General features: G+C 50.0%; 1 protein-coding gene across 1 annotated transcript in view; it reads right to left on the reverse strand.

Annotated features, from left to right (window-relative positions):
* Positions 1-25,219, reverse strand: part of CD151 (CD151 molecule (Raph blood group)) — a 39,280-nt gene extending 14,061 nt beyond the window's left edge. Inside the window, exons 1-4 of the mRNA XM_074885134.1 lie at positions 25,078-25,219; positions 8,292-8,409; positions 1,902-2,005; positions 559-750 (exon numbers count right to left, since the gene is read on the reverse strand). Of these exons, the coding sequence (XP_074741235.1) occupies positions 559-750; positions 1,902-1,985 (276 nt within the window). The 5' untranslated portion in view covers positions 1,986-2,005; positions 8,292-8,409; positions 25,078-25,219. The remainder of the gene's footprint in view (positions 1-558; positions 751-1,901; positions 2,006-8,291; positions 8,410-25,077) is intronic.
* Positions 25,220-26,866: the final 1,647 nt, after the last annotated feature.

The raw sequence follows: 26,866 nt of genomic DNA on the forward strand, positions 1-26,866 counted from the left end.
TTGCTCTTGGCAATGCTCCCCCTTCAACAAACTGGAGTGAGTTTGTCATGATTCAGCGTGTCGCCATGATCCTGGCTGGTCCGAGACCAGTAGACAACCAAGTGAAAAACCACGTTAATTTGGCTTGAATCTACTGTCATTAAAAGCCAGTTTTGTTACAGGTCTCTCATTTTCCTCTCTTTTTCTATTTTCCAAAAGAGAATATGGGATGGGCAGGGAAGAAAGAAGAGACAAAAGCCAGGAGATTTTGTTTTGAATAGTTTCCAATAGATGTTCTTACACAAAGTATAGGTATTATGACTCTACTCTGTACTTCTGAACCATGCAGTGGTAAGCACATTCTTTGGGCAGATGAAAGGCAATGCTCTGCGGGAGAACCTGCCCCTAGGACAAGGACAGCACTGCTGTGAGGAGCTGGAGGCCTTAGTGGTATTTGCTCTAGGACAAACAAATAAGGTCAGTGCAGAACATAACCAAGATATTTCCCTCCCTCCCAGCATGGTTCAAGACAAAATGGGATGAATCCACCCCCAAACAAAACAACCAAGAAAAACTTACCACTCTTAGCAAATTCCGACGCTCTTTGAAGGTGGCACAGCAACCAAGGATGCCAGTAACCATGACAACCACCCCAGCCACCACCAGAATATAAGCAGTTGCCGAATACGTGCTGGAGGAGAGCAGGCTGATGTAGTCACTCTTCTCAGCTAGGGTCCAGGTGCCCACTGCCATCACGGCCCCACCAGCCAGCTGGGCAGAGAGAGAAGGAAGCAAATGAAGGGCATCGTGAACTTCCTCACCTCCCAGAGCAACTGGGCTGGGATACCAGGATGTGCCTCAGCTCCGTAAGCTGAGCCAAAGATGACCTGCACTAAAGGAAGGACTCCCAAAGGTCTCACTGGGACCCACAGGCCCCAGTGCACCAGGGGGGGCTTCAGGGCAGCCAGTTTAGCATCCCAGTCAGCCTGAGACACAAGCTACCTGAAGCATCTACCTGTGCACAGCAATTCGGACTTGGACCAGAACCTTCCCAAACGTAGCCACACCGTTATCTGGGCAAATATGAAAAAATGTCAAATCTATCGGGGTGCAGCAGAGGGGAAGAAAACAGCTTTACATCAGCAAGCTTTCCACTGGAGCAGTACTACCAATAAATGACAACCATGCCCAATATCTCCTTCCTAGACCACTCATCTGGGGAGAAAGAGTCAAAGAGCTAAACAGCCTGGCTGGCTAAACTCTGACCCTTGCAGCGAATGAACGTGGAGAAGCCCACCAGACTCCTACCAGTCCCTTTTCTCTTTGCAAGCCTTGTGTTTCTGGAGGGTTTTATGCAGCTTCTAGTAAGCTCAGACAGTTTTTCTTAAAGGTCTGGCCTGGACACTCTAATGCTCTGTCCCAGGCAGCAAAGGGAAAAACAATCCTTTGCTATCAGTAACTTTCTGGTGGAAGCATGAGTGTAGGAGGCTCTAGTGTGGACTCAGCTGCAAGAAGGTGTTTGTGGCCTTGCTCTAGCTGTCCCACTCCACTGCCCTTGCTCTAGCTGTCCCAGGACTCCCTCTGCCATTTTGAGAGGAGGAATGGCAAGACAGTGGAGTCCTCAGGCTCCCTGAAAAACCAAGACAGGTGAAAAAACAAAGCATGTTTTCAGGCTCCCTGTTATTTTCTATACTTGGTAACATGACCTAGAAACAGCCAGAGGCTACAGTATCAAACCATAACTTCTGCAGCCTGGGCAGGCAAGCCCAAGGGATGGGATTTCACCCCACAGGACAAAATCTGTGTCCTCCTGACATCAGCAGTGTTTGCCAAAGACTTCATCAAGCTCTAGATTTCTGCGCCCCTGACACCAAAACTGCAGTGCCATCTCAGTGCCTCTGAAACAGACTGAAGTTTCTTACCCAGAAAAAGAAGTTGAAGATGAAGAGCAGGTACTTGAGACAGATGGTTCCACATGTTTCCTTCTTTTCCGTATACTCACGCATCTTTCTGGCTCAACAAGTTCCTGGGGGGGGCGGGGAAAAAAAAAAAAAATCAGAAAAACTTGAGTCAGTCATCACACCCCTTCTCCTAAAAGACCAGCATTACTGCTCTCCTCCTGCAAGAACTCAACACTTCTGACCTTTTGCTGAAATAGTCCAGTGAGCAAGCCATTCAACTGACTGCAGGAATGCTAGGCAGCGCTTGCTTAGATAAAGAGCTCTTGTATCCATTTGGGTGACCTACACAGCACGAGGCCTCGCACAGTGTGAAAGGGAGGCAGATAGTACCAGCATGTGGCCTTCCTGTACCGCCTTCATCCTCCTTCGCTCTCCCCATCCTGCTGTCACTTCTGGAGACTCACTCTCCTTTAGATCAATACTTGCAGTGGAGGGATCAGACCTACCATCGTGCGAGCGGTCAAGCCAAAACCATGAACTGTGATCAATGTCACAGTGAGGAAGCTTCGGTATAGTTCATGTTCACTTCTTCCTATCTGACCCAAAATAAATGAAATCCCAGACCTGTTATCCAGAAAATCCCAGTATCTGGCTCCTGACCGCAGCCTGTAACTGCTGCTTCTGAAGGCAGCGACAGAAACCTCTGTCTTTGACATTTACGGAATAATCTGTCTCCAGAGAATGTTCCTTCCTCACTGGCATTAGTTACAATTGCCTTAAATAGATCTCTCTCTAAGTTTGGTGTATTTTTAGTCTTTACAACTGTAACTGGGAACATACTTGTTATCCACTCACATGCCCTATCCTTTTTGAACCCCAGCAATATGCTGGAGTAATTAATTCTCTTCTCCACTCTGCTCATTTCTCATGGCCCTTCTCACTGGCCAGCGGACTCCTAGGGCAGCTGTCCCAGCTACTAAGAGGAAGAAACATAACCACTGGCTTCAGAGGATCTGACAGCATAAAATGCCACTGCAGATACATCACGAATGGGAGCTCACTGTGGGTCAGTCCTGGTGCAGTGCTACAGATCTGCTATAGTCCTGAGCAGGTTTCTCAGAAGCACGTCTGCAGCAAGTGCAGGTCTATGTCACTTCACTCCCTCCTGTTGATGCCAGAAGGTCTGAAACTCTTGAAAAAAATATTCTCACCACTGCTCGACTAGGCAGACAGGCCAAAGGCACTGCCCAGAGCAACACTGCCAGCACCACCTGTGCAAGGCAGTTTGCAGAAGTGCAACTAAACCCACACCACCTCTCCTGCATTCCATTAAAAAAATCATCCCTTTCCTCCCCTACCAGCCAGTCAGGAATGCTGCAAACATCTTGCACCCATATCAGAGCAAAACGCTTTCCTAAAGCAGCAATCTCCCTGGAAGTGGGCAGGCAAACAGCCTCTCCCCTCTTCCAGAGGCATGCAGTTCATGCTCGCTTACATTACAAAACCTCATCCCACAAGTGATGTGAGCTTCCTCGGCAGACCCACTGCAGCTGCAACCCGGCCACGCAGTGCAGACGCCCATCCACCTTGGCGAGCCCACTGCAAAACACCTGACAGCACAGAAAGAGAGCCATGGGGATGCGCATCACAGAATCATCTCGGTTGGAAAAGACCTTGAAGACCATCCAGTCCAACCATCAACCCAACATTAACAGTTCCCAATTCCACCAGATCCCTCAGCGCTGGGTCAACCCGACTCTTCAACCCCTCCAGGGATGGGGACTCCCCCCCTGCCCTGGGCAGCCCATTCCAACGCCCAACAACCCCTTCTGCAAAGAAATCCTTCCTAAGAGCCAGTCTGACCCTGCCCTGGCGCAGCTTGAGGCCATTCCCTCTTGTCCTGGCGCTGGTTCCTTGGCTCAAGAGACTCATCCCCCCTCTCTGCACCCTCCTTTCAGGGAGTTGGAGAGGGCCATGAGGTCTCCCCTCAGCCTCCTCTTCTCCAGACTAAACCCCCCCAGTTCCCTCAGCCGCTCCCCATCAGACCTGTGCTCCAGACCCTGCACCAGCTCCGTTGCCCTTCTCTGGACACGCTCGAGTCATTCAATGGCCTTTTTGGAGTGAGGGGCCCAAAACTGAACCCACTCATCCAGGTGCAGCCTCACCAGTGCTGAGTCCAGGGGTAAGCTCACTTCCCTGTCCCAAGTGGCTATCAGGTTGGGTCAGTCACTCACTTTGATCCTTGCCGCTAGCGCTGCTAACGTCTGGCTTTAGAGCCAGATGAACCAAGGCTGGGAACAACAGCTGCCCATTCTGCAGCATAATTGTATTTTATTTGCAAGGAACTGTTTCCTTTTGCTTCATGCCAGCCCACTCAAAAACCCCAGCCAGGCCTGTGCTTTAGAAACTAATAAATGAAACTAACAGGGAAGGGTGAGAATATGCCAGCAGTGTCACCCATGCCTGTCCCCTGTCACCATTTCAGAAGAAAACATTTTTCTCTAGAATAACATCTGGCAACAACAGTTGGCAGCAGAAGGCTGTTTCACTGGCAAAGGGAGCAGATCCAAGATGGTGGCATATATCAAGAATAACTCTTTGGAGTTATCTTCAGAAGAGATCAGAACCTCCAGCAACGCTCAGATTAATTACCGTGTTGCAACACAAAGAAGCCCGGGGCAGTGAGGAGGAATGGATGCTGGCGGTACAGTATGCACCAAACAGGCCTGTAAATTCTCAATGAGAATACGCCCCGTGAATGCAATGTTCACGGAAGGTGACAGATTTACAGCTCCCAGAGGCTTCATTTAGCCACAGAACAGGAATGGCAGCAGAGACAGGCTCCCACAGCCACACACGCCTGCACAACCCAAAACAGAGAGATGCCCTCCAGTAATAAGATTCTGAGGGCTGTACTTGGATTTTTTGCCCACCCCTTCTAACATCGGGACATAAGTAAAGGAAAATGCACTGCAGGTTTGCTGAGAGTGACCCTGGTCCTCATCACAGATAGCCAGGGGACAGTAACAATGCTTACTGTCCTTGGGCTGGCTCCTTGGCCCAGTTTCCCTCTTCCTCCAGAGGATTTCAAGAACCTTTCCCTCTTCCTCTTAAAGTATGTCCCCTGCCAAAAAAAAAGCCACTACATGTATTTCCACATATCAGCATACAGCAGGTGCTGGGCCCTAGCGAGGGATGCTAACTTGTCCCTTCTCCTGATCTGAGAGGTCAGAAATCCCAGCCCGAGCTGCATCTCGTTCTGGGTGAGGACTGGGCAGACACACAGCTGAGACTGCACTTGCACTCAGATGACAGAGTCTGAAATTCCCCTCAAGACTGCAGGTCCTGCTCCACTGAGCACCACGTACAGGCCTTTCAGGCAGCTCAGCTTCGCTGCTGCAAGGAAAGGATCTGTTTCCAGAAAGCTGGCAGGAAACAGCTGCAGGTTTATAAGGCACCGTGATTCACGCAGGGATGGCAGGCCATGAATCAGAAAGCAATCAGGGCTGTCTCCTGTTTGATCTATCCTTCCTAGCCAGGAGCAGAGCTGATGGCACTGGCTGCCTCTGCGTGCTTAATGACTCACCCAGCAAGCTATTCAGGGAGAGGCAGCTCTCTCCAGACCCTCCTTTTGGAAGGTGTGTGTTTGTGCTCCTTGCCTCACACAGGGTGGCCTGCCACCTCCCATTGCCTGCAGAGACAGGGTCCGGCTAAAGCCTAAAGGGAGCTACGCTGGTCTTCAGGGGAAGCAAGTGAGGGCAGGAGATGGCAGTGAAACGCCTTTCCCAAAGAGCCCAAGCAGTGCAGAGGGGAGCCACGGTCTGCCTCGCAGGGTAAGGGTGACTTCTGACTTCAGGCTCTGAGCCCCATGGTCCCAAAAAGCACAGAGGTGTTGATCCGCTCCACAGTGCCCCAATGAACACGGGGGCCTCATCCTGAAATCACTGACGTGACCAGGGTCTCTTGGCTTCAGTCATCTTTATAACAGACCTCAGAAGTGACACGAACCACTCTTGCAACCAGACAAGAAGCAGCAACATTAATTAACACACAGAGTTATATTCTATTTTAAAACACCGAGGCAAAGGTCTATTCTGAATCACATCGATAATTACGAACAAGCTCTCCACTGGACAGAAAACGGCCAGCCTTGCCACAGGGGTGTGTTTACAAATGCATAAAACCATAGTAATTAGACATGAGCTTCATAACAGGAAGTGCTTTGCTAACTGTAAAAGCGGTTAGAAGACCAAAAGCACTTCCATAACGGAGTTCACTTGGTCCAGTCCAATAGCCAGTAACTTCATCAGCAAATTAAATTTAAGCAAGCAATCATGGGATACAGGCTGTGAAATTTAGTCATACAATGATGAGAGGTATTTTTATGTAATCCACCAGAAATCAACAACAGGTTCCTACTATGCCCACACACCTGCAACATAAGTGGGAAGGAGGAATAATGCTCCAACAAAAACAAAACGCACAAAGATGGGAGGAAAAAACAAGGACAAATTCAGTGTGACAGAACCTGCCCATGAAAGGGAGGGGTAACAGTTTGAAGATTAATTCAGGAAACTGGGACTTGAACAGCTTGAATGCAATTCTCCACTCTGACACAGACTTTATGCACGGCCTTGGGCAAATCCCTTAGTCTGTCCCTTGCCTCTGCCCTTCTTCCCCAGTGCAGGACCCTCATCTTCTTCTAAACCCAGTGATGTTGTCATGATCTGCTCTGAGAACCCCTGCTGACAGAGGAATGCCAGCTGCGAGGCATGACAGGCTCCAGGTGACTGGTGTATTGGCAAAAGCCCTACAGCCACACAATTTCACTGCCTCAAAAGTGCTTTTGCCAGTACAGGCTACTTTGGCCAGTGAACTGGAACCACCTCTTTTGGGGTTAGTAAAATCCTTACTGAGGAGTATGGAGTAAACTCCATAATGAGAGGACTGTCTGGTAAAATAATTTTGGCAACCATTTACAAGGCGTGCTGGCTCAAATACATCAAGGATTGCAAGATGCCAATAATGAAGTACGAGAGAATGGAGTAATAACGAAGCACCTAGGTGAAGAGCAAGAAGGAAAGGATGATCCACCTACACAGACATCTCCAAAAAAAGAAAAAAGAAAAAGAGATTGAGCTCATCCTGCCCTGGGTGACTGCAAGCCACAACCTCCCAGCTGTGTAAGAACACACAGAGCATGGCTGCCAGGCAAGGCAGGGGTCCCTTCAAAAGTCAAACCATTCCCCAGCCTGATTTTCTTGGGCTCTCATCCTACCACGACTGAACTCTTGGGACAAGCCGGACAACAGGAATGCACCACCAATTGAGCATTTTGGCTCCAGTTCTGGGTGCTGAGCACCCTGGAACACAAGCACTGCACAAACAGCTGCTTTGTTGTGCTGAGCCACCTAAAATCTCAATAGCAGGACTTGCTCTGGTTATCCCCTGTCAGACCACTGTATTTTTATTTGCAGGCCCAAAGGCACACAAAGGCACACACCCACATCCCAGCTCAGAAAGCACGTGGCATGCACACACACACACTCTCCTGCTGGCTAGACATTCATTTAGTCATCACAGACGTTGCTTGGTACATTTGCCTCAACTTGCACAGTAACAGTACTTAATTAAACAGCAAAGAAAGCCAGGCCTGCAGGCTTTTTCTGCACAACCTCCCCTAAAGCAGTGTCTGACAGATGGGGAAGAAACAATGCCAAAACATGAAATCGCTCCCAGGTCATTAAAAACATCATTATTTTTAAGTATTGATTTTTGAACGATAGCAAGAAAATTGGTATCCAACACATCAGTGACGTCTATTTCATAGAAAACTTGTATGCCAGAAGTTAGATAACTTTGGACATCTTTGCCAACACACACAAGAAAGACTTGCTGCAGGAAATCCCGCTGCACCTATGCTGCTATCAAAGTGCAGCTCCCAAGGGCTGCAAGTCCAACATCATCAGCTGTCTGCTAGGCTGGAGTCTCTCTGAGCTGGACCAGATAAACCCTGGCCCTGAGGCAGCTCTTTGGAAACAAAGCAGATGTCCTCCCCTTGGTACGTGCGGGCCAACAGCCTATTACCTTCAGCAAACTGACTAAAGACCTCATTCTCCAGCAAGGCTAAGCTCCAGCCTCTGAAAGTATGACCTAAGTTCCCTCTCTGTAAGATGAAAATATTACCAGTGCCACTTTACCTACCCCACTGAACGTGCTCAGAAAAAGCCTCCAGCTGCTTATCAACTTGCCAGCACACCTCTCAGCCCAGAAAGCAGGCAGCAGCCATTAAGTAAAGCCTTCCCAGAACTCTGAAGCTTGCAGGTGAAGAGCTCGTATTTACACAACTACTGAGGGCCATTATCTACCCCAAATCGAGAGCCCACATGGGTCAACAGTCTTGATGCTGACCTTTCCCCACCAAGGCAGCTCACAGCACCACTGCAAGTCACTCGTCTTTAAGTGCTTTCTTCCACCCCCTCTCTTCTTGCTGACTCTGGTCCTCTGCTGGATTCAGGAAAGCAGAAAGCTGAAAAAGAAAAAAAAGAGAGATGAACTATGTCAAAGATTATTCTGGGAATCAATATTTGATAATATGCTTTGCCACCAAGTTCTCCTTTTAACAGAGAGCGCATGATTTCAGAATACACCTTATGAATGCAGTTGATTAAACTGCAAAGTGGGCACTGGATAATGGGAGAGAGCCAAACCACGGCCGTGGGGAATGCAAAGACCTTCTGATGGTAGGAAGCTGTCGGAACAGGTTTATATTCACCACTGCATCCTCTAAATGGTGCTATGGTTTCTGTCAAGGCTGCGGACACACCACAACAGCAGCTCATTCTGGTGCAAAAGGCCCAAAAGTAACCCCATGAGAAAGCTCAGAAGCGGACCCTTCTGTGCAGTGGGAAGCGCCAGCTGGTGTTAGTGCCTCAGAGATCACTGCTCCGGGCCCTCCCATAGGAACTGCTGGGGAAGAGGAAAGTCATGGGCAGACAGTACCAGCACTCATTGTATATGTCCATCCTCTGCTCCCAGGGCGTACGAGCCCCAGGATATAGAGCATGAACCAGAGCAGGGCCCCTGCAGAGAAAAAGCGCGCTAGGAACTCACTGTTTTCTTCAGCCTCTATCCCTGCTGAAGCATAATCAAGACACAGATCTTAAGCACCACACTAGGCTCTGCTGGAAAAGAGCTCCCTGAATTCATCTGCCACTGCCAGCCCTCTCAGAGCAAGGCTTCAACTTCCCAGTGTAAATGCACAGCACCTCCCTCAAATAAGCAAGAAGCCACAGGAAGGTGCCTTCAAACTTAACAGGAGTTACTTCTCTACAACCATACTACATTTATCATAGAATGGCTTGGCTTGGAAGGGACCTTTAAAGCTCATCTAGTCCAACCCCCCTGCAGTGAGTAGAGACATCTTCAGCTAGATCAGGTTGCTCAAAGCCCCATCCAACCTGACCGTGAATGTTTCCAGGCATGGGGCATCCTCCACCTCTGGGCAACCTCTTCCAGTGTTTCACTACACTCACTATAAAAAATTTCTTCCTTATATCTAGTCTGAATCTACCTTCTTTTAGTTTAAAACCATCACCCCGTGTCCTATCACTACAGGCCCTACTCAAAAGTCTGTCCCCATCTTTCTTATAAGCCCCTTTCAAGTACTGGAAGGCCGCTATAAGGTCTCCCCAGAGCCTTCTCTTCTCCAGGCTGAACAACCCCAACTCTCTCAGCCTGTCCTCATAGGAGAGGGGTTCCAGCCCTCTGATCATCTTCGTGGCCTCCTCTGGACCCACTCAAGCAGGTCCATGTCTTCCCTGTACGAAGGACTCCAGCGCTGGACACAGCACTGCAGGGGGGGGTTTCACAAGAGTGGAGTAGAGCAGGAGAATCCCTCCCCTCAACCTGCTGGCCACACTCCTCTTGATGCAGCCCAGGAGACAGTTGGCTCTCTGGGCTGTGAGCGCACATTGCCAGCTCATGTCCAGTTTTTCATCCACCAGTACCCCCAAGTCCTTCTCCTCAGGGCTGCTCTCAATCCCTTCATCCCCCACCCTGTATTCCTGGACTCATGTGCAGGACCTTGCACTTGACCTTGTTGAACTCCATGAGGTTCACATGGGCTCATTTCTTGAGCTTGTCCAGGTCCCTCTGGATGACATCCCATCCCTCAGGTGTGTCACCGCACCACTCAGCTGGGTATCATCTGCAAATTTGCTGAGGATGCGCTCGATCCCACTGTCCGTGTCGTTGATGAAGATACTAAACAGTTCTGGTCCCAGTACAGACTCCTGAGGGACACCACTCGTCACAGACCTCCATGCAGCCACTGAGCTGTTGACCACTGCTCTCTGGATGTGACCATCCAGCCAATTCCTTACCCACCAAATAATCCACCCATCAAATCCATATCTCTCCAATTTAGAGACAAGGTTGTGTGGGGATTGTGTCAAAGGCCTTACAGAACTCCAGATAGATGACATCCATAGCTCTTCCCTCGTCCACTGATGTAGTCACTCCATTGTAGAAGGCCACTGGTCAGGCAAGACTTGCCCTTGGTGAAGCCAGGCTGGCTGTCTCGAATCACCTCCCTGTCCTCCATGTGCCTTGGCACAGCTTCTAGGAGGATTTGTTCCATGGTCTTCCCAGGCACAGAGGTGAGGCTGACAGGTCGGTGGTTCTCAGGATCTTCCTTTCTCCCCTTTTTAGAAATGGGTGCAATGTTTCCCTTTTCCCAGTCACTGGGGACTTCACCTGACTGCCATGGCTTTTCAAATACCACGGAGAGTGGCTTGGCAACTACATCAGCCAATTCCCTCAGGACTCTGGAACGCACCTCATCAGGTCCCACAGTCGTATGTATGTTCAGGTCCTCAGGTGGTCTCGAACCTGATCTGCTCTTACGGTGGGAGGGACTTTGCTCCCCCAGCCCCTGCCTTGAGGCCCATCCACTCGAGAGGTGTGGGAACAGAGGTTGCCAGTGAAGACCATGGCAAAAAAGTTGTTGAGTACCTCAGCCTTCTCCTCGTCCGTTGTTACCAGTTTGCCAGTCGTGTTCATCGGGGGGTAATACTTTCTTTGCCCTTCCTTTTCTGGCTGACATACCTATAGAAGCCCTTCTTACTATTCTTTGCATCCCTTGCCAAGTTCAGCTCTGGCCGCACCTTGGCCTTCCCGAACCCGTCCTTACACAACCAGTAACGTCCCTACACTTCCCAGGATACCTGTCCCTGCTTCCACTGCCTGCTTATTTCCTTTTTGCCCTTTAGTTTGACCAGCAGGTCTTGACTCATCCATGCTGGTCTCTTACTGTCCCTTCCTGATTTCTTACACCTGGGGATCGAGAGCTCTTGCACTCTATGGAAAGCGTCCTTAAAGATCTGCCAGCTCTGTTCTGCTCCCTTGTCCCTGAGGGCAACTTCCCAGGGGGTCCTATTGACTAACTCCTTAAACAGCTGGAATTTTGCCTTCTAAAATTCAGGGTCCTGGCTTTACTCTTTGCCTGACCCATATCCCTCAGGACTGTGAACCCCACCAGTGGGTGACCGCAGCAGCCCAGGCCGCCTGCAGTCCTGCCATCGCCGATTAGCTCACTTGTGTTGGTGAGTAACGGGTCCAGCAATGCAGCCCCTCTGGGAGGGCTGTTTATTACCTGCCTTCAGAAGTTATTTATCCTCAATGCACTCCAGGAGTCTCCTGGATTGCCTACAGCTCGCCGTGCTGCTTTTCCAGCAAATGTCGGGGTGGTTGAAGTCCCCCAGCAGGACAAGAGCCTGTGAGCGCGATGCCTCCTGTTGTTGGGGTAAGAAGGCTTTGTCAACAGGCTCCCCTTGTTTGGACAGCCTGCAGTAAACACCAACCACAAGGTCCCCTTTGTTGGCTCGGTCTCTAATTCTTACCCATAAGCTTTCAACCTGCTCATGGCTATTCTTCAGAGACAGCTCTTCACAATCTATCCATTTCTCGACAGAGGGCCATGCTCCCACCTGTCCTTCCTCACCTGTCCCTTCTGAACAGCTTGTAGCCATCGACAGCAGCACTCCAGTCTTTCTAGCAGCACAGTGGCCTCCAACTCCTCCTGTTTGTTGCCCATGCTACGTGCAGAGGCACTTCAGGTGGGCTGTTGGTCGGGTCACCTTTTCAGAGGAACACACCTGAATTCCTTTGAGGTATTTCACTGGTGTTTCCCTGCTGGCTCCTATTACCTCAGGAGCCCCTGGGTCCTCTCTGTAAGACTTCAAGTGTGCTCCAGTGTACCCAGCAGGTCTCAGAGCAACAGGCTGAGGGCCCTTGCTAGCACCGCATCCCTCTAACCTTGATGTGTCGTCCCACAGCCTGTCCTTTCTGTGGAGGCAGCTAGGCTGCACAAGGCTGCTGTACTGGAAAATGGCTCCTAGCATCCCCTCTGTCTCCTACTTTTCTAAGATACAGGGTCCCAAACTTTTTGCAATCATTTGTACTGCCACATCCTCAGCCATCTCACCCTCATCTCACAGCAGGCAGGTTCAATTGTCTCTACAACGTTTCCACTGGCATTGCAGGCAGCAGGATGAGGAGGGGAAGAGAATAGCAATTCTTCCTCCCTTAACCTGTTTGGATACTGAATTAGTGATCCTTTGATCTACACCCCGACACTAACTTACTTCACAGCCTAGGGCTTAAACTCTTATCTACCACGCGTACCAGGATATGGGAGCAGTAATACTTCCTGACTTGCCCAGGTGGGATAATGGGGTGTTTGCAAACCACCAGGGAAGAGAAAGCATTTACTTTTTATTAACAGCTCAAATTTAATGCAATTCATAAGCATTTTAACTTCCTATTATCTTCAAGGAGAGGTTCCTGCAGGCCTTCACCTAGCATAGCATGGGCGACACACCTTCATTTATAATCACCTTGGATTACCCCTGCTGCCATCCCCTATGAAAAGGAATGCTCTGGTAAGAGCTAGAAACTTGTTGATTCACATTACTATGTAGCCTCTAGACCACAAAATCATCTTGAGAGAAACAGTGGAAATTCCAACATTTGAGCCATTGAGAAGCAGGAGAAAGTCCTGGAATCATTAATTAAAGATCAGACAAGGAAGCTTTCTGAGAACTGGGGAGAGGAGGGAAGGCACTGGCAGTGTGGTCACCTGCAAAGCAAGCAATAGCTCTGAAGCATCCTCAGTCCTGGGGCTGGGCCCAAACTCAGATTGAGTAGCCCTTGTGCCTTACCATTTATCCATCTGCTTCATGCTGCTCCCGCACTGCTGCCCTTTCAGAAGGGAAAGATGCCCCAGGATGCAAAGCTGAACGCTTTGCTTTCCATCTCAGCATGCTGGAACGTGCTGGAAAGTCAAAGTACTTGTGCCTCTAGGGCTGGGGAGAAGGCAAAACACAGGCCAGACATCCAGTGAAGCAAAAAAGCTCCTTCTCAGGAATTGTCATTTCTACTTATGTGTGGGGCAGGCACACAGAACAGATTTTGGCCCAAACCCCTCCTCCCTGACCCTTCACATGGAAGCTGAACTCATTTGGCACTAGTGAAAGAGATTCCCCAGACCACAGGTTGGAAACTGCCTTTATCTCCTTCTGCCTGTTGTCTAAACTGACTACATACTCCTGAGGGCATGGAGACATCTTTCTTGACTGTACAGTACCTGGCACAAAAGGATCTTGCCTTCAGCCTTTTAGGGGCTGCTGAGAAGTGAGGAATACAAACCAGTGTTTTCCAGCCACACCATCTGCGCCTACCAGGAATGTGCACAGTGGTCCTGGGACAGGTGGAGACAACTTAGAAAGCCACCTACATTCAACTCGGCCATCTTTGGCAGACCATGCTTGGCTCCACCTCTCAAATGGGAGAGCACCTTTCTGAAGAACTTGAAGAGAAGAAGCAAGGTCCCATCCTGGGCATTTGGGAGGATCTCACCTCAAATCCCTCTGGGTCTAGGTAATATCTCCACAGGCGCATCACAATCCTGCTGTCGCCCCTCAGGACACTTATGAAATCCCTCCCTTCTTCTACCCTGCTTCTTTCTGAATAGACCCCTCAAGAGAGATGTAGATCCTTAACTCCTGCGAATTTTGATGAGCGTCAGGTATCCAGTGAGGAACTGTGTGCCTAATACACCTGAGGAGCTGCCTGCTCTTTGAGACAAGAGCTGTCTCAGAAGAGCACTTAGCCCTTCCGCTCATTTTCTGAGACTGTTTACTCCCCAGGGGAGGGACTTACTGAAGCATAAATAACAACGAGCATAAATTTCAAACTCAGCCAGGATTTACATGCTTGGCATCACATACATACCTGTGAATTATGCGTTTTACGAGGGGGTTAGTCAAACCTAGGCGAAGTGATGGCTGGCTTCAGGGTCCTTGAGGATAAAAGCAACCTTAGTGTAAAACCAATTTCACAACCGTTAGTTAAGAAAATGTAAGAGCGAAAAAGAGTGACCAAGCATGCCCGGAACTGCACGTGTCTGTGCTCTAGCACTACAAAGCAAACAAAAACCCCTTCACAGGGCTTTCTGGTCCTAACAAAATACAGAGGCAGCCACATCCTGAGGGCAGGAAGGCCCCGTCTGCTGCTCCCACAAGTGGATAACCAGGGAAGCAAACGGCCCCTCCACACACCTCGTCCCATCAGGAGCTGGAAGGCCAGAGACCAGCACGCACTGCACGACCAACGGGAACTCCTTCTGCGTCCAACAACATCCTCTTGTATCTCATAAGGCCTCCTTTATCCTAAAAGATCCCAAAGCACTTCACGCTATTTATACACAGGAACCACTTCACCAGTCATTGAACTGAGGAGAGGAACAATAACCGTCTCTTTTCTGTCACTTGAAGCACCAGAAATCAGTGCCTGGCGCGTGTTTGCAGAGAGCTCATAGCAATGAGGGTTCGCCATGACAAGGAACAATAGTTCAGATAGGTCAGGGTTAGCCAACAGACAAGACAAACTCTTCACTGCAGCCTGATATTGCTATTTTAAATTCTATTTTCCCAACTCTGTTCACAGGCATTGTGGGCTTTGTGATTTTTGGGGGGTTTGGCTTGGCTGGTTTTTTTTAAAGCATGGCTTTGTCTGCGCTGGAGAACTTACCAGTAGCATTAAGTCACATTCCTAAACAAAACAGTTTGTGCAGAATCAGCTTTCTGCCTGATCCCTTCCTATTCATTATGTTCATTTTCAGCTCAGCTCTCAGAGGCGAAGCCACTGGGTCCTCAGCGTTTTCAGGAACTGCTCACAAAACCTCCCTGCCCTGTAGCCATGCCAGTACTAGGACCAAGCCAATAAGCGCTAAAAATCCTGGGAGGATTAAAACCCTCCCAGCCCCACAAAGCCTATTCAGGCAATTCTGTACATGAATTCAAAGCGCTCTCCAAATAACGCAGCGATCATAACCGTTTGTTCACTCTCTACAGATAGCTGGTTTTTTACACAGTGGTTTGAGCTCAGGGTAAAGACTAACCTAAACACGTGCTGTGTCGTAGCTAGCACACAGTCACTCAGAATTTGGCTGCAGTTTCATTGCACAGGTACTTTCTGTTTCATTCCCTATAAATCCCTGCAGTGAAAAGGCGACTAGCTAAAAGCCAGTAGATTTTCTACCTGCCCACAGTATCGGGTGCATATCCCGTGGCAGGCCAACATCTTCACCTCACCAAGCTCACGAACAAATCGTGGGACTCTAAATCCCACTGTCAAAAATACGTGCAGCAGTTTTTGGAAGAGAGGGCAGGCAGCTGGTGTGTCACCATGGGGTATATTTCTAGCCTCTCAGTGACACAATGTTCTATAATCTCACTGCCTGAAAGACCCTTTGCCTCCTCAAAGCATCTCAACAAAGAAAAAAAGGTAGCACATTATAATAGGAGCACAGAGAGATCAAGTGACTCTCCCAGCAGAAAGAAGGGGTGGATTCGCCCTCCTCACACCTCAACATCCATCCTCCATCCACCATTGTTAGCACTGCCCTGTCGGTGCCTGAGACACCTGTCTGCAGACAGCACTAAAGCAAGAAGTGCAGAAAAAGCTGGCACCAGCTTTAGCTCTTGTACAAAACTTGTTTTGCTTCGAGTAGGCTGTTCCTGTTCACACATTCTGCGATGTAAACAAAAGCAAGGCAAAAGTCTCTGGAGTCAGCCCAGATCTCTCCCAGGCAGTCTGCCTCAGTTTCATCTCCACAAAGATTGTATTTTAAAAGCAACTGAGAAGATATTTGACAGTGGAAACTAAGGTTAACAGTCTTACTGCTTCAGCCACGCTGCTGATTAGCTCAGAACTGGTACCAGCCATGTCAGAGAAAACCTCTCAGCCTGTCAGCGACAGAGCTGGCACCTGTGACCTTAGGAACAGAGCAATGCACTCTGCAGCACCCCAGCACACCGACAGAAAAGGGAACATCACGCAGCCACCCAACAGGGCAACAGCAGCTCTCACCTCAGCGTGGCAGCTAGAGAGATACCGGTGACATTCTCAGGAGCCTCCCTTCCTACTCAGGACAGCCACCTCATGCACCTGGAATTACCCGCTTTGCTAACGGCAGTGCCAGGAATGGCCATGAAGTCTCTTCTGACCATCAATCCTTATATATCCCCGACGTCCGTGTCTCCGAGGGTGTTTGGGAGTGATCGCTGCACGCTTTGAGGAGTTATATTCCTCTCCAGAGCTAAAAACACTTTACTAGAGTCAGATCAAATATCAAGCACAGTCAAGGGCAAATTAAATGACATTTCATTTCCCAGAGCTCTAAGTCCAAGTTCATAGGAGCTGTCTCTCTCCTGTTGCTATAGGAGCAATGCTGGAAACAATGCTCAATCCACGCTGCTTAAGGCTGCCTTGAAAAGGACCATTCTTCCAGTAAAAATTAAACAACCCCCAGCCAAAAGTAAAACATTCCTCCCCCTTCCGCCTCGCTCTTGTGTAGCAGGTTTTAATGACTCCACCAAAACCATTTACACAGCCGTTTATAGACCAGCCTGCAAACTTGACAGGGAGGCACCAGCATGTGAATTAATAACCCGGAGGCGAGGGCTGTCCTCAAGGCAATTACTTGCTGGCCCTTCGCCAAGGCTGCAGGCAGGAGAAAAGATAAAAAGAAGTCCCTGACCCCAGAGCACACGCCAACAAGCTCTAAAGAAATCCCCCAGCCCCAAGCCGTCAGCCACTTCCCTGAAAACACCTTGCTCCACTGGTCTGTACACAGACCTCCAACGCAGAGGCACCGGGAGCTGCTCAGGTCCTCTCTGCTGCTTCATAGAGACACACGGGCAAAGGGCAGCTCCTCGTGAAGGGTACAGAGCTATGGTTAGTACAGAAACTTTGGCAAGTCTGCCTCAGCATATCATCCACTTCGTTTAGAGGTGGTAGGAAGGAGTAACTGGAAAAGGGTTCCTCTAACAGATGCCAACCCACCCTCAGGTTACCCTGAACAAGCTTCATTAAAACAAAACCTAAAAGGAGTTTGAAACTTAATCCTCCACACCAGCCCCCCAAACCTTGGAGGTCAATTTTTAAGTCAAGAGGGACCATACCATCTCATCTGATCTCCCGTTATTTCAAAAGTTAAAATTTTAAAGGCCAAAAGTAGTCCATTCTACAACTGTGGGACACACTGAATTAACCCTCAAATACCAGGAAGACTAAAAAGACTTCAGGAGATGTGAGAAACCACGTACTTTGTTCCCTCGGGAGCCTCTCCAAATGTCACTGACACGCACTCAGTGTTCAGGATACTTCAGGCTTAGCAGAAGGCAGCAGAGCATTTTCCTCTGCGTGTAAGAGCCAGGAACTCAGCAAACATCCAGCGTTGGGCAGACTCATTATCCAATGCCACCCCATGCCATTAGCGAGCAGGAGGGGAAAAGTAGTCCACACCATGGTTCACTTGTAGGTTAAGACACTCAGTCAGTCCTTAAACATTAAAAGTATAAAATACTCAGAGAAAATCCAGGGACAACACAGCCAAAAATTTCTGAAGAAACTGAGTAACTACCTTCACTTTGACCTGAGTTTTGGTCAGTACTAAATGCCCCCTGGGAAGATGAGGTCCCTCTAGAATATCCAGGGATAGAGCAACCCAGGAAACAAGAGTCACCCCTTGCTTTTGAAGAATTTAGAGAAAACTCTAAAATTCATGCTGGGAGTAACCAGGGCAATCCTGGCAGAGAAAATAATCCTCATATTACTGACCTCAGACTAAAGGGTGTTTCAGCACTGACCACTCTGGTGCCAGGGCCACCTTCCTGCCGCTCAGAACACTCCCCACTGCACCGGGGTACGCGTCTGCAGCAGCAGCAGCATCTGACTTGATAACCACTACCCTGTGCACAGACACAGGAAAACAAAAAGGACTATTTGGTCAGGGTGATACAGGGAGAAGGGAGCTGGGCTGGCCAGAGATGGTTATCAATGTCAAAATGGGGAGGATACTGCTGATCTGCAGCTGTCATGCCCTTCGTACACAGGGAAACCAGCTTCCCACTTACACACTCATAAATATACTGTTGATAAGTATTACACTGATATAACTACAATAATTTAATTTGGATACTCTCACCTCTCTCATCTAAGTTGGCTTCCCCTCCTTTCCTTTTTTCCTAAAAACTTGTTAAAATTTCTGATGAAGTAGCAAACAACAAAACTCCTTTTTTTCTACAAGGGCATTTTCTTCCACATGGAGACAGATGCAGCCTGTAAGTAAAGCTTGTGACACCAATGAAAGCAGTTTTTTCCTCTGCCACTGTGTCCGCTTTTCCTTTTTTCCAGGCTTCCTGCAGCACACCTGAGAGTCAGGATCCATGCTTCCCCAGTGCCTGACCAACTCTGAGAGCAAACAGCCCAGTGAAGTCAGCAACCAGGATTTTTTCCTGGTGTAAGCACAGTGGTTTAAATTCCCTTTCTTCCTGTCTCGGGACACAGTGCACACACTGGAGGTAAGCCCTGAGAAGCACACAATGGACAGAGCAGGCTTTTGTTAAGCTCTCCCAGAGCCCATCTCCAAGGCTGAGCACTGCCTCCTTCCCCATGTACAGCACAAGAGCCCAGCGGGATGCTTGTACTATTTCCCCACTCAAGAGGAGGAAAAAACCCAGCAAACTAGGACTCAAAGGCACAGAAACCAGCTGACAGTTCCTCCTCCCCAAACACAAAAAGAGGTCCTCCTGATAACAGGAACTTTGTCCCTCCAAAAACCCTCCCAGTGGACAAGGTAACTGGAGACCACCTCAAATCTCTCACCTCACCTCTGGCAGACCTCCCACCTACGCCAAGTCTCCCGACGAAGATGGAAGAGGGCTCCTCCATACGGCAACGAGGGACCTGCAGCTAACCACAGCTTCCAGATCGCTGGCAGCTCAACTCCTCAGCAAGTTCTACCTTCACACAGGACAGGACTCATCCCTCTTATGCTACAACAGCCAAACCCACATAAGCTCTGTGTGAAGTTTACAGCAACCACGGGGAAAAACAACAAAATCACCTCTGCTTCCAGGGCAATGTAGGGGGAGAGATATGGGATATGAATTCCTTCCTTCCAGAGTCCACCAAAGCTAGGAAGAAATACTGACATTCACAAGCCATGACTCACACCTGCCTCGTGTCCGGCACTCCAGAAGTCCCGCTCACTGACTGGCATGCCAGAAATACCAGCATGGCTGGCATCTGCCAGCTGGCTGGAATATAAATTCGACTGAAATCGTCCTTCCCCCTTATTTTCTTTATTGTTGCAGTGCGGTGGTCACTGAGGATCAGAGCACTCCCTGAAACCACAGCCACACAGGCATTGCGGCTGTTGCTTTAGCAGATAACAGGTCAGCGAGGCTCAAAACATGATCCACTTCACACAAAACAGGAAACCTCTCCCCCAGAAATTCCCACCTCAAACCACTCTTGGTCCCAGTTTTAACTGGGTCTCAGTGAACGTGCCAAAGAATCTGTTGTTGGTACTCCAGCTACACTGATAACTCATACACTTGTATTTAAGGAGCTGTCAAGGACGCTGCCGTTAGCTGACTGTCCCTCCTTCGCCCACTAGACCAGGATCCTGCCCCCGCCAGCAGCTACTCACGCTGACGCCCTTCTATAGATGAGCCAGCTACACTTTCAGGCCCATGTCGAGCTTATTGCACTGCTGCCTGAAATGCACCTCCCAAGCTGTACAGCGCTTTTCCAGCTCGGGCTGGAGAGCTGTAACCGCCCAACCAGCAAGAGGAACTTGGGTTAGAAACACGGACCAAGCTGGTCATACCCAAATGTGGCTCAGACCCCAAAACCTCCTCTTATTCTGCCATGCAATGCCAGGAGTGCAAAACAGTAATTATCTGCTTGGCCTTTCTCCTGCCTACGTCTCACCCATCGGGACAGAAGTGTTCCAGTGCAAGGTACCAGACATGCTTTCACCCTACCCCCTTGTCCAGCACAGCCAGATCTTTCTCCCACAGCATCACCAGAATGTGTTTGCTCCTCTCAACCTGTCGCTCTCTTATGGTGGCAAAGACATCTGGGAAGCATGCTGCAGATTTCAGCCCAACTCCAGAGCTTCTTAGGAGCGTGCACTTCTACTCTGCAGCTACAGGGACAAATCCCACCGAAGCACAGGCACTTGGAGCCTCATAACTCTTTCCACTGCCCCAGCTCCCCACTGCTCTGTTTAAAACCAGCTCCCTGCTGCTCTGTTTTCTTTCCTATAAAAGGAAAGAGAACCTGGGTTGGAAAAGCGAACTTTGCTCCTTTTGCATTCAGATCTATTACCAGCAATAGATAACAAACAACGGTTGATGCCAAACATTTTGTCACCTACTTCTGGCTCGGCTTTTCCTTACCAAGCCTCGGCTGCCAGGAACAGCCTGTGGGTCTGAGCAACATCCCCTCTCGCACCTCCCACACATCTCATTTCCACCTCTCTTAAGAGGCTGTGCCACATCCCCCATCCTCCACGCTCCCTCGCTTCGATGCACTCACCGCTGACACACATGCTCAGCAGGTAGAAAAAGTGACTCTGCAGCAGCCTACGTGGATGCAGGCAACACACACTGCACGGTTGAAATTGCATTTGGTTGGCTGTACCCCGCTGACAGTGGGTCAACTCCCAAATGAATTTAAACAGCTGCCAAGGACCCTCCCTTCACCTCCACAGAAGGTAATTCCTGATGTCTGTCCTTATCCCATTAAACCAGTACCCTGCCTCCAGTAGTGTCCAGCACTGCTGGCATCAAAACTAGGCATGAAATACACACACACAAATAGATATATATATATATTTGTATGTGTATATATAAAGAAGTCTATGAAGACCGCAGCTGGCATGTCATGGCAGCTACTCATGCTCGCATCCAAGGAGCCGGCTACACTTTCAGGCTCGTGTCAAGCTTATTGCTTGACCGAAATGCACCTCCCAAGCTGTACAGCGCTTTTCCAGCTCGGGCTGGAGAGCCGTAACCACCCGACCAGCAAGAGGAACGTGGGTTAGAAACACGGACCAAGCTGGTCATACCCAAATGTGGCCCAGACCCCAAAGCACTCCTCTTATTCTGCCATGCAATGCCAGGAGTGCAAAACAGTAATTATCTTCCTGCTCATTCTGCCGAGAGTTTTATTACTGTGCAGCAGCCAGGACGCAGGACTAACAGGGCTGCCAATTCACTCCCCGGGATGCCAGGCTGTTGAGATCACAAGCAGAGGAGTCTGGCAGGCGGGACAGAGCAGAGCACTGGGGAGAGAGGCGCCCATCAGCAGTGCTATTACAGTGCTGATCCTTGCCAAGAGGGCCTGGCAGTGAACAGGTTCTGCGCCACGGATGGTATGGAGGGATGGTACGAGGTGCTCTCCGCAGCCCTGACAGAACGCCTCACCTCCATCCTCCAGCCCTGCCGATCATTTCTCCCTCCACACCCTGGCTTCAGGCATGGGGTGGCAGGGAAAAGCCCATTTCTCACAGATTGGGAAGATGGTCACCATCCTGGGGGAAAGCTCTGACAAAATGCACATGCAAAAATGCATGGGAAGATAGGATGATTTTACAGTGACACTGTTCATTCCATTCTGGCTTTGCTGTGGCAAAAGAAAAATCACATTCAGGGTCTGAAAGGCAGGATGAGCAAGTGAGACAGAAGGAGACCTGCTCTTCACCTTCAGGACCTTGAAGGTTTTTAAACAACCAGGGAGACTAAGCTTTCTGTTCCTCACAGCCAGGGAAGCCCAGACCAGCTGTAATTTCCAGGAGTCACCCTCCCTCAGGCTTTCCATGACCTCAGCTGTCAGTGCACATGCTCGGGGAGAGCTGGAGATAACCCCAGGTGGAGCCTGAGAGCAGAGGTGGGGAGTGGGAGAGTGTCTTCTCAGGAGGTTTCAAGAGCAGGACTGATGAGGCCACTAGGGATAGTAACAGTAGACTGGGACATGAAAAGCGAAGCTCCCCTTTTTGTTTTTCAGAGCCAGTTCATCCACCTTCTATTTTTCCAGGCTTCTGTCTTAAACAGAAGGCACAAGATAAACAGAGGGACAGCACGATTGCTTTGTAAGTGACCAAATCACCTGGAAACATCAGACAGGACAGTTTGCCACATGCAGGTATACATGCTGATAGAGATACTACGTGTACAAATAAATATAAATATGTATTTTCCTCCTATGCAAAACAAGTAGCCCAACGCACTCCTGAGAGCAGAAGCCAAACTTTGTAGAAGCAACAAGTGAATTCACCCATGAGATGACCCAACTAAAGGAGACACAGCTCACCAGTCAACCCCTTCGGGGCTCTCTCAAGAGCAAGGGATTTGTTGCCTGGTCTATGTATGTGCAACAGGAACAGCTAGAGTTGTGCTATAACTTTTATTAGCTGGGAATAATATAATATGCCTGCTGGAAACTTCCTAACGGGCATAGATAGCACTCCATCTGCCACTCCCACCTAGTATTTTTCCTTGACAAGGGAATACAAGCAGCTTGCTTCCACCCCCTTGCTGAAGAATCTCTCACACCCATCGACACAAACTTTCAGAGGCTGCACTGAAAACATCCTTCGCAGAGCCAAGATTTCGGCTGTGCGTGCCTTACTGTACTCAAGAGAAGCCTCAGAGTCCTGCCCGCTTCCAAACTGGCATAAGACTTCCCTTCTGCACAAGGGGACCGGGAAGATAAAGCGTTGGAGAAAAATCTTCTTGGGTTGGTATTCCCTGCTTACTCAGAAGACGGCTTTTGTATTTGATCCAAGAAGAGAGCCACAGACCTGCTGAAGTTCCTCTTACTCAGGGCTCTGCTCTCTGCACGAAGAACAAACCCTCCTTTAACACACCTGCCTTAAGACAGGAGAAAGAAAACTTGACTGTTAAGCTCCCACAAAACATACTGCAGGATGGACTAACCACCTTAGACTCAAGAGTAAAATGAGGTGTCATACATGGGACATTATCTCAAGCACATAGAAAAGGCACGTTCTTATTGTTTACTGGAGTCAATATACAGCAGGGAATGTCAGGACTTTTACCAGGCAACTGGGGGAGTCATTCCCCTCCACCACAGAAAGACTCCACCAAGAAGAGAAGCCATTATTTTAAAAAAGCCACAGACCAGTCAATATATGCAACAGCTTGGAATAAAACATGCTTTTTGCAGAAATATAGCCTATGGACAGAAAGACATCCAGGTCGGGAACTCAAAGACATCATCAGGAAACCACAGAGCAAGGATGTGATCTCAGGATAGTTACAGGAAGGAGCTCAAAAGCTGCCAACTCCTCCAACTCACAACCCGAGCTTTCAGCAAGGACATCTGACTCAAAGTACTGGCACCTAAGAGCAGCTGTAGCACACCAGAGCCCGGACCCACCTATACAAGCAGCATTATGCCTTTGACAGGGACCTGTCACCAGATACCTCGGGTGATGCATAAGTCCCAAACATTGCCCAGCTTCCAACAGTTTGCAGACTGAAAACTGCCTGTCCAAGTCACACAAACTCCTTCAGAGAAACTAAATAAACTGAAACTTTTGCATCACTTTTCTAGTTTCCATTGAGCTCAGCAACAGCTCAGAAGACAGATGCTCTGCTCTCCCCACCACAGGCAGTCATCCTTGGTAGCAGCGAGTCACGCAGGAGGACTGGGACGGACCTGGTCTGACTGATAACATGCTCAGAGACTCTTCAGCCTCAACAATACCAGGCGGTAGAGATCCCTTCACACCAAAAACTTCCCTAAGAACCTCGGCAATGGCCTTGCAGATGGCAAAGGAAACGCATTCTGGCAGAAGGGACTTGTTTCAAAACTGTTTCAACAAAATGGCCACCACAGGGCACTACCTCTGAGGGGTGATGCCATTTGAATTAACCCTCGTTCTAGCAGACACCACACAAAACTCCCAGAGTGAGCCAGGGAAGTGCTGTAGGGGGACAAAGGAAGCGAAACAGCGTAATTTAACGGATGCTATAGAGTAGCCTGAGATGGATATATCATTGCTAAAATTCAACAGGATACTGCAACAGGTTGATTACAAAAGCCCTCAGGAAGAGGCAAGATTTTTTTTAAATTTACAGCAGTTTACATTCTTCATGAGATGACATGGAGCAAAGGCTACTGGGAAAGATTCCTCATGGCAAGCAACACCGCAGTGCAACAACAGCCCATCGCCATCAGCTTCCAGAAAACGAAATGGAACATCGCCTGGATTCTGTGGTAAACAAGGGCTCGCTCTCCCCCTCCTCCGCCTCCAAGGGTGCTACAAGCCCAACATAAAGGCCAAGTCTTATTTGTACAACAGGGAGACTTGGCTGAACAAAAGGCAGAGGGAGATAAATATCGTTTCACAAGATTACGGCGACATTCAGAACACCTTCCCTACTGCACGGGCTGCGCAAAGCTTCCGACACCCTCCCCGCAACAGGTTAAAACACCTTTAAGAGAAGCCGCCGGGAGCTGCACAAGGCCCCTGGCGCCGGTGGGGAAGCGAAGCAGCGCGGCAGCAGCGGCCAGGTGCCTCACGGCCCACCGAGCCGGCACGGAGCGAGGGAGCGGCGGGTGAGGAGAGCGCCGGAGCCCGGCTGCAATAAACGGGGCCCCGGGCAGCGCTTTGCCTCCCTTCCCCTCTCCTCTCCCAGGCCGGGCTGTCAGGCGCTGCCGCACGCAGCCCCCGCCGTTGCCCCGGCCTCCCCACACCGTCCCCCAGCCCCTTCTCCCCCGCCCGCCGCCATTTCGGGGCGCCCCGCCTCACCCCTTCGCAGCGACCCGCGCCGGACCGCAGCGCTCCGTGCTGCCTCACGCCCCGACCTGCCGCGCTGTGAGGGGGGCGGACAGCCCAGCTCAGCCCAGCCCAGCCCAGCTCAGCCCGGGCCGGGCCGCCCCGAGCCGGCGGGGCGGTGCCTCGGCGGGGCCGCCTCCCTCCGGCCCCCGGGCCCTCACGCCCGGCCCGGCCCGGCCCGGCCTCGCCCTTGTGGTGTTTTGCGTTTCCTGCAAACCAAAGCGCCCGGGAGGGCGGCGGGGCCGGGGGCTGCGGGGCCGGGGCTGTGCCCGTCTGCCACACCGCGCCTCGGGCACCGCTGAGCCCGGCTCTCCCCACCTGGGCCTCCCGCTGGCGTTTCCATTGCCGCAGGCAACGCGTTACAGCAAACTCGAGCTGGAGCTTCTTTCTCTTTTTTTTTTTTTTTTTTTAAGGCGTCAGACCTGCTTGTTAAAAGCGTTTTCCATGAAACATCCTGTAAATCAAGATCAAGCCCTGACTGGCACGTTGCCTCATCCTTCCATTACCTCATTTCAACTCCAGCCCAAATACCCCTGTGCCAAGCAGCAGCCCCGCACAGAGGCTGGTCTGGGAAGACAGACCCTCGCCTGCTCCCCTCAGTGCCTGAGTGGCCTCGCACCGCTTTTAGGGGTGAGTGAGAAGAGGGGAGATCACAGGGGGAGGGAAAAGGCCGGTGTAGGACCTGCTGGGTGTTTGCCTCAACTGTATCGCTTAAGCTCTCCCGCCTATGTGCCCAACTCAGACATCACTTCATCCTCCCCAGTGAGTAAATCAACTCCTCAGCCCGTGGGGATCCCACCTGAGCTTTAGCTTAGAGCCTCTGGAGAGCCAAGTGATGACACGGAGCGTTAGGGGACCAGCTCTCCCTTACACACCCAGAGGGTTCTCGCAGGGAGCGTGTGGCAGAGCCAGGAGGCAGCCAGAGACGCCAGCCCCTACCCCAGGCCCCTCTACCCCCCTACCCCTCAGCCCTCCTCGGCAGAGCCCTGGGTAACCAGCCACGCTGGGCCGCTGCCTTCTTGCCACGTCCAGAGACTCCGTGTACAAACAGGGAACAGCATAACCTCCCGTCCTGGCAGATTTGGGTCAGCAAACGGGCATGACTAGGCACAGCTGGTGCCTGTGAGGCAGTTGTGTGCTTGGGAAAGCCCGCAGCTGGAGGTGAGATACACCACAGGACCCCCCAGTCCTCAGCTTATTACTGGAGATATGTGTTTATCTTGAAAAAACTAACTTTACATGGTCAGGTCTCCTGTGGACTAGTCATTTCAGAAGCAGCGCACAGCTACATTTGTGTTTGCAGGATCAGGGCCTTATTAAACCACGTAGCTTGATGTGCATATAAAGCATGCCTTGCAGGCTGAAGAGCGGAGCCGGACTATTGTAGATGTGCCAACTGAAATTTCCGTGTGACTCATAAACAGCCAGGTAAGTAATGATCAGACTGACGGTGGCTCAAAGGGCTAATGAAGCTCTGAACTGCAGGACTGTGGATCTATTGGTGCTGAGCAGGAGATTTCCAAGTAGAGCATTTAAAGGTGTATAGCATGAGCTATGAGATACGCTTATACTGGGAGCGTAAGTACTTGGTCAATATATATGTGGACGAAGCAATTAACAACTAAAAAGAGCATGAAAAGTTACAAACAGAAGAAGGTGACAGGACAGAAAATAATGTGTGAGAGACCATGATCCCCACAGCAGAAACTGATTAAACATCTGTAAATGGAAACTGTCCCTTGGAGTTCAGGCTGCTGGAGTA

This window comes from Strix uralensis, chromosome 15, assembly GCF_047716275.1.
Source record: "Strix uralensis isolate ZFMK-TIS-50842 chromosome 15, bStrUra1, whole genome shotgun sequence".
Lineage (NCBI taxonomy): Eukaryota > Metazoa > Chordata > Aves > Strigiformes > Strigidae > Strix > Strix uralensis.